General features: G+C 29.6%; 1 protein-coding gene across 1 annotated transcript; it reads left to right on the forward strand.

Moving 5' to 3' along the window:
• The first annotated feature begins 4,404 nt into the window (after positions 1-4,404).
• Positions 4,405-8,232, forward strand: LOC137828995 (amine oxidase [copper-containing] alpha 2, peroxisomal-like). Its single transcript, XM_068635793.1, has 5 exons — positions 4,405-5,255; positions 6,437-6,821; positions 6,913-7,026; positions 7,213-7,751; positions 7,838-8,232. Exons 1-5 carry the CDS (start codon positions 4,486-4,488, stop codon positions 8,040-8,042), a joined length of 2,013 nt encoding a protein of 670 aa, XP_068491894.1. The 5' UTR covers positions 4,405-4,485; the 3' UTR covers positions 8,043-8,232.
• The last annotated feature ends 752 nt before the right edge of the window (positions 8,233-8,984 follow it).

The following is an 8,984-nucleotide window of genomic DNA, read 5'->3' on the forward strand; positions in this document are numbered from 1 at the left end:
ATACAACTTACTGATTTCCAGCAAATGTGGATGCTGATCGTATGACTGAGGCCCCTATATGCTGGGTCACCAAATGATGTGGGAGCCCAATATCTCTGATCCACAAACGAGAGTATTTCTTCATGCACCCTAACAAATTTTGTCCTTGCTTCCCATCATTTCTGGAAGAGACTATTTTATTTTCTTTAAAAATGAATTCTGGATTACTCTTTCCAAAATACTTATTTTGAAACGTATTTTCCAAAATATATTGTGTGAATTCTGAATTAACTATTTTGAAATGGTTTTTTGTCTTCCAGAAACATCTCTTGCTTAGAGAACACCCTATTTTAGAATTATCCAAAAAATGTAAAGGTAATTTAAATATTTTGAAAAATGTAAGGGTGCATGAAGAAAAACATAGGGTATAGAAAGAAATACCCCACAAACGATAGTCTCCACAAGCTTGACTGCTTCTACCTGCACCTCCTTACATTCTTGTGTCATTCTCATAAATTTTTGTATCAAAAAATGTCCTTATATAAAAAAGTTAGTGTAGTTTATATTCTAGAATACGTAATCTAAAACTTTTTTCAGATTCGTAATTAGTTTTTGGATTATGTAATCCAAAAACGTTTTTCATATTCATGATTAGTTTTTGGGTTACATAATCCAAAAGTCTTTTCTGGATATGAGATTAGCTTCTGGATTATGTAATCCAGATCGTAAATTATTCTCAAATCCAAAAGAAACTTCTGTGTTATGTAAACTGGAATACCATTTAAAAAAAAGATATTATGGACTAGATAATCTGGAAGTTATTTTTGGATCCAATATTAGCTTTTGGATTACGTAATCCGAAATATATTATTTTTTAAATTGCTTTTGTATTCTATAAATTTGAAGAACATTTTAAGATTTGAAAATATCTTCCGAATTATGTAATCTATAATATAAAGAATGTGGGATTTTAAAGGTTGATTTATTTTAAAAAAAACAAAAATATATTTTCATATTTAGTATGTGGTGACATAAGAACGTATGAAAGTGGAGGAAGAAACAATTCTCAAGTTTCTTCTTCCTTATGTAATATAGAGTATAAAGAATGTGGAGTTTTAAAAGTTGATTTTTTTTTTTCAAAAACAAAAAGATATTTTCATATTTATTATTGGGGTGACATAAGAACGTATGGAAGTGGAGGAAGAAGCAATTCTCAAGTTTTTTCTTGTGTAATTTAGAATATAAAGAATGCGGGATTTTAAAGGTTGATTTACTTTTTTAAAAATAAAAAAATATTTTCATATTTAATATGAATGACATAAGAACTATGAAAGTGGAGGAAGAAACTATCCTCAAATTTAGTTTTCCTTATGTAATCTAGAATATAAAGAATGTGAGATTTTAAAGGTTGATTTGTTTTTTTAAAAAACAAAAAGATATTTTCATATTTAGTATGGGATGACATAACAACTTATGAAAGTGGAGGAAGAAGCAATCCTCAAGTTTTTTCTTTCTTATGTAATCTATAATATAAAGGATGTGAGATTTTAAAGGTTGATTTTTTTTTAAACAAAAAAGATATTTTCATATTTAGTCAGAGATGACATAAGAACGTATGAAAGTGGAGGAAGAAACAATCCTCAAGTTTCTTCTTCTTTATATAATCTAGAATAAAAAGAACGTGAGATTTTAAATCTTGCTTTATTTTTTTCTTAAAACAAAAAGATATTTTCATATTTAGTACAAAGTTATGAAAATGAAAAAAAAAAGTAATCTTCAAATTTTTTATATATATTTTCATATTTAATATGGATGACATAAGAATGTATGAAAGTTACGGGAAAATCAATCCTAAATCTTCTTCTTCCTTGCCCAATTATACATTCATATACACTACACGTTCTTATATAAATAGGGAATTTGATGAAATGTAACCACTAAATTATATTACATATATGGATTTTTGTGTGTGAAAATTATGTAAATGATAATAAAACATAATAATAAATTTTCCTAGCCACGCCAATTGTGTGCTGTCTTTCTTCCAAAATCTTTAAATAAAAAATATTTCTTACTACACGTTGGAAGTCTAATGTAATTATTAGCAGTGAGTCAAAAAAGCAATTACATCGTGCTTAACACGGATTCTTTACTAGTTTTATATTAAACGCCTGCAATCTTTGAAAAGAACAATTTAATTAAATTCTTTCTGAACTTGGTTGTTTTCACATGTCTGCTTTCCTATGTAATAGTCACTTTTAATTTAGAGAAATAACCTTTTTGCACAACTACATCCATCTTACAATTTTTAAAAAATAAAATATTATATTATAATAAAGTAATAAGTTATTTAAATATAAAATAAAAATAGATCATATATATAAGTATTAAAGTATCCGTGAGTAAAGCTGAAATAACATTTTAAGGTGAGATCTTCTATTATTCCTTTTAGAATTTTGGAGAAAATGTAGAATTTGGTGGATATTTGGTGGTTAGAGTTATTTTTCTCCTTAGTGTTGTGAGATGAGAATTGATTCATTTTCATATTCTTCACAAGTTAATTCATCTTATGCAACTTAAGCGTAAAAAAATAATTTTGCGCGAATAATGCATTTGCACAAGTCTTGAATAATGCATGTAATATCCCTCTTTCACAGCTGCCTTCTCCTTGTCTCGTTTGATATTTGTTCAAATTGATGAAAATGCGTATTTCACGGGTCTTGAAGATTATAAAAATCACCTTCATGAAAGAATAGTATATCCAAATTTGACAAACTTCTTACTTATATGGACGTGTGCAAAAAGCTAGATCTTGCCTGGAAATCTCTAAGATCTTAGGAAGATGATACAATTGAATCTACCCCGACTGATATTTTCTTAAAAGAAATCAATTTGATCTTTAAGTTTGGGACTGAAAAGATGAAAAAAAATGATAAACCATTAAGTGAAGACTATGAATTAGTTCAAACCTCTAGGAGACTAAGACATCCTCTTAAAATTGGAATGGTAGCCAATAAAATGACCTCCAAAACAGGTCAACCCAATAAAAAATAATGATAGTGATGTGCAAAAATATCATAGAATTTTATTACTATTGCTAAATACAAAAGAGTGGCCATCTAATTAGATTTTTGAGATTCAATCGTCCCTCTTTGTTTTCTTTGATAGTTAATGCATTAGATATTCTTTTTGTTTATCTTCTAACCTTTATTTATTTATTTTTTAAACTTCTGAACATTGATACTAATTTTAAAATTATTTATCAATAATAAAAACTAATTATATACAAATAATTTTTTAGTATCTAAAATAATATCCAATTTAATTAATCTAACAACTATTTTTTCCTTTTTAAAATTAACTTTTATTGAATGATTTATTGTAGTGTGGGTAGTGCGGGTTGTAGGCAATGATGATTTTCTAACAATTCAAAAGAATAATATTTTAATATAAAATTTTGATATTATTAAAATAAGTTGTAAAGTAAATATAATTTTGTTAGGAGTGTTAACATATTATTTTTCTTCTTATTTTTATTTATTTGGTACAAGGAATGATGGATCTAATATAATATCGTAACACGGTATTATATATAATAATACTATTGTGTATTATTAAATTTACGTGTTCAACTTTTATAAAATTGAATATATAGGCTATATTTATTATTAAATTTACGTGTTCAACTTTTATAAAATTGAATATATAGGCTATATTTTTATATTTCAATGATAGTTGTATTCGAATAATTTATTGCAACTTTTTTTCGGCGCAACTATATAATAGTATATTCTTGTGTTGAAATAAACAAAATACACTCTCTTAAAAATAGCATTTTCTCAGCTTAATTTTTCTCCAAGATTTAATGTGCGTCGCTTTTCTTTTTCTCCTTTGTGTTAATAATAATTATGTGTTTAAAAACAAAGTACTTAAGCGACCAGTTGCTCATCAATGCTTGTTGAATTTTATTGAAAATAGTCTTTCCTTCTCATATTTTTTCATGTTAGTATTATTATAGGTATTATTATGAAACTTGATATCCCTTCTCATACTTTTTAATCAAAAGCATTTTGTTTATGAACTTTAAACAGCAAAAATAAATAAATAATGCAATCATTCCTTGATTAAAACAAGGTTTTGAGTATAATTGTTGTTTTTTTTATCAGAAAAAGAATTAAATAAATCATAAGTATAATTATTGTGGTTGGTGTGCCAGGGATTTCTTTACATTGAATGTGATCAAATAACTCCTTTTCAATACTTTAATCAAATTAAAAAGACTTTTTTTTTTATTGAAAGATGCAGATTGAAAAAGAGACAAATATCATACAATTTCAAAATTCTCCATTTCAATTTTTTTATTTTATTTCTCTTCTTTCATTATTAAAGAGTGCAGACTGTCGATCACACGAACACTCTTTTTTATTTGGCTTCTGATATCCACCCATATATAATCCCTCTAAGTTGTAAGCAGCAGATCCATATTTTGATTCAATTTTATGAACGATGAAGCTGCTAGTGTTCTTATTTCTCATAACTCTGTTCATCTCTTACACCACTTCAGCATCAACATTTAAACACCCCTTAGACCCTTTAACTCCATCTGAGTTGAAGCTGGTTAGAAGCACAGTCCAAAAAACATATAAAGCTTCATCTCCCACACTAACCTTTCAATACATTGGGTTGGACGAGCCAGAGAAAGCATTAGTCCTATCATGGCAATCTTCAAACGCCAAAACCAAAGCCCCACCTCGTCGTGCTTTAGTCATTGCCCGTTTCAAAAACCAAACCCTTGAGATCACTGTTAACTTGTCCAAACGCTCCATTGTCTCCACCAAAGTGTACACTGGCCATGGCTTCCCCATGACGACGTTTGATGAGCAAGACTTTGTTGTGGAGCTTCTTTTCAAGTATACACCCTTCATCGAGTCAGTGCACAAAAGGGGCCTTAATATATCCCATGTTGTGTGCTCAGTATCCTCGGTTGGTTGGTATGGGGAGATAAAGAGCAAACGCACATTGAAGCTTCAGTGCTTTTACTCACAAGGGTCTTCTAACTTGTTTGCAAGACCGTTGGAGGGTATTACAGTGGTTGCTGATCTTGATCAGAGAAAGATAGTTGAATATTTTGACAGGGCTAATATTCCTGTGCCCAAGGCTGAGGGCACTGAGTTCGTAGCTTCAAAGCAAAAGCCACCATTTGGACCAACGTTGACAGGAGCAGCTTTTGTGCAACCAAACGGACCAGGATTCAAGATCGATGGCCACTCTATCAGGTTAGTTCATATACTCACTTCTTTACCACTCTCACTTGGTTTCAGGGTTTCTTATTTGCATGGTTTTTTACATGATATTGATCTGTTTTCTGCTGTTTGTAATGCAATGCTTGCCACCAATGACACATGAAGTTCTCTGAAATAGAAATGCTATATTACTGTAGTGTAGTATAAGTGGTTTAGATCATTCTTTTTGTATTTGTATAATAAGAACCATCAAGTCTAAGTAATGTGTCTAATAAATTATTTTGGTTGGTCTTAAAATTTGTTTTTTTTTTAACTTTTGTGGTTGTTTTTATATATAAGAAGAGGGTTGGACATCCTTAAATACTCATATTTATTATTATATGTCCATAAAGAAACAAAACTGTAGTGTAATATGTAATATATATGAATCATTTTAAAATGAAAAAATATCATTTCACATTTACTTTTTTTCCTACTTTCACTTACAATTCTTTTTAATAATACAATATTATATTTAATAAATAAAAATAATTATAAACAAAATTTTAAAATAAAATAATAATAATTTTAATTGTTAAATAGAAATGTAAGAAAATAAATACTAAATCGCTATATCCTCTGTTACTCATAAACGGAAATAGAAATGTAAGAAAATAAATACAATTTTCTAAATCATCTATTACTCATAACTTAAATTATAATGTAAATAAAATTATATAATAAAATATTAGCACAAACAAATTTAGTTTTTCTAAACAATAATCAAATAAATTGTATCATAAGAGAAAAATATAAAATTTTTATTTATAAAAATACATTTAATTTATTTCATAGTTCTAAATAAAAAAAAAACATAAATCTATAAAATCAAATTTAAACTATTCTTCAATTTTTCATTTTTTCTTATCAACAAATTAATTTTAAACAAATGAATAATTAAAATATTCATATTCATTGCCTATATCTATTAAAAATATCAATTTAATATCCACAGCAAATTTCATTCACTAATATCCACGCCACATTTCTTTGATCATCCTATTGTTGTGGCTAATGGTACATTTGTAGTAACTATGCTTATATATTTTTTGTTTGATATAATTGCAAAATATTTATAAAATGAAAATTAATTGGAGATTATCCAGTACAGAAAAAATGTGAGTAAAGCTTGAAGTATATATGAATGTAGCTTTTTGTTTGAAATGTACTATCAGTTGGGCAAACTGGGAGTTCCATGTGGGATATGATATTCGAGCTGGGCCAATGATTTCCCTGGCATCCATTTATGATCTTCAACAGCAAAGGTATCGCCGAGTGTTATACAGAGGATACATATCAGAGTTCTTTGTGCCATATATGGACCCAACTGCAAATTGGTACTTCAAGACCTTTCTTGACAGTGGTGAATTCGGCTTTGGCCAATCCATGGTGTCACTTGACCCTTTGGCTGATTGCCCAGCCAATGCTGCGTTTTTGGATGCATATTTTGCAGGAGAAGATGGTCTACCAGTCAAAATAGATAATGCAATTTGTATTTTTGAGAAGTATGCTGGGGACATCATGTGGCGCCACACAGAAACAGAACTCATTGATAAGGAGGTACTACACCATTATACCATTATGTGTATTAAGTTTTTAAACTCATGTTGTTCTTAAATGTGTTATGTATTGATAAATTGGATCTTGGCAGATAAGGGAGGTTAGGCCTGATGTGAGCCTAGTGGTGAGAACTGTCTCAACTGTGGGCAACTATGATTATATCATAGATTGGGAGTTTAAGCCAAGTGGTTCCATAAAAATGGGGGTACGTATATGATCCATATTATAATTTGATTTCTATTCATTTTCAGTGTAAATTTTTCATTTGATCAAACTCTTCATACAATTAATGCATACATACATGCACAGTATTTGTACTGCATGTATAAACTCTTTAAGCAATTAGTAGATACACTGATGCTAAAAAATTCTGTGTGCGTGTGTGTGACAGGTTGGTCTGACAGGAATTTTGGGTATCAAAGGAACATCATACACCCATGTGGATCAGATTAAGGAGGATGTCTTTGGCACATTGCTGGCAGACAACACCATTGGTGTGCACCATGATCATTATCTCACATACCACCTTGACCTTGACATTGATGGGGAAGCCAACTCATTTATGAAGACCAATTTGGAGAGCGTGAGAGTAACGGATGACAATTCACCAAGGAAAAGTTACTGGACTGTGGTGCGTGAAACTGCTAAGACAGAGGGTGATGCTCGAATCAAACTTGGTTTGAAGGCATCTGAACTAGCAATTGTAAATCCCAATAAGAAAACAAAGGCTGGAAACAAGATGGGGTACCGTTTGTTCCCAGGCACAGTGGCTCACCCACTTTTGCTGAGTGATGACTATCCACAAATTAGAGGTGCCTTCATCAATTATAATGTGTTTGTGACACCATATAACAAGTCTGAGAAATGGGCAGGGGGGCTATATGCTGATCAGAGCAGAGGAGAAGACACTTTAGCTGTTTGGAGTCTGAGGTATTTAGAATTTATGAATAATTGAATTGAATATGTATAATTTAGAGGGTGGTTGTTATTAAATTTAGAATGTTATTGTAATGCAGGAATAGGAGCATTGAAAATAAGGACATAGTTCTGTGGCATACTGTGGGGATTCATCATGTGCCTTGTCAGGAAGATTATCCTATTATGCCTACACTCAGTGGTGGATTTGAGATAAGGCCAACCAATTTCTTTGAGATAAATCCGGTGCTTAAAGCCAAAACACCAAAACCTGTGCGTTTGCCCAAGTGCAATTCTCAACCTTAGTGTATTATTCTATTTTGTGGCCCTGAAGGGCTCCCAAAGAAGGGTTCAGTTCTGCCATTAGGAGTTAAGTATTGCAGATTGCAGCAAATGGTTCTATTTTTAAAGTTTATTTTATTTGAGTTTTCAGGATTCATATGATGTGCTTTTGCAATAAGATAAAGAAAAAAGTTTTGCTGACACTGCATACAATAAATAACACCACCTATGACCCTTTATAATAATATTATAATATTTTAAATTAAAAAAAATAAAATATATATATATATATTAATTTATTTATTTGTTAAGAATGTGTTTTCACTGTATACTCTCAAAGTATCAGGGTCCTAATAATAAATGGAGTCTTTGCAGTACTTCAGATTTATTCTAAATATTCCTCCCTTTTGGCTTGGGTTAACAAGCACTTGCCATCCACAGGAGGGAAGTGGACAAAAATAAATAATAATGTTATAAGTAATGAAAAAAACATAAATAAACTGTGAAAGAAAATGTCACTTGTTTTATTATTCATATCTTATTTTGTTCATCAGGATGTATGACTGCATTGAAACAGGATTTAAATTTCTTTAAGTACATTTTTTTATATTTATATTTAAGAAATAGAAAAAGTGTTTTTTTTTTTACTGGAAAAAATAAACAATTTTAGGTTAATCACTAAAAAGTTAGTAAATATTTTGTACGAATAAAATCATAAAAATATATTAATTATAGTTTCAAGACTGTAGAAATGATAAGTGGATCTGATTATGTTTGGTATCTCAAATTCTTTCACTAATTATGTTTATAATTTTTTTTTTCATAAAAATATTTTGCACCCACATCTTTTTTGTTTTTAATTTTGTGATTCTTTATGGAGTTTAAAAGCTTATCTATCTGCACATTATTTTATTTGACGTCTTTTAAGTCGGAAGATGTAACCTATTTATCATGTATGGGACTGAG

This window comes from Phaseolus vulgaris, chromosome 7 (assembly GCF_000499845.2).
Source record: "Phaseolus vulgaris cultivar G19833 chromosome 7, P. vulgaris v2.0, whole genome shotgun sequence".
NCBI lineage: Eukaryota > Viridiplantae > Streptophyta > Magnoliopsida > Fabales > Fabaceae > Phaseolus > Phaseolus vulgaris.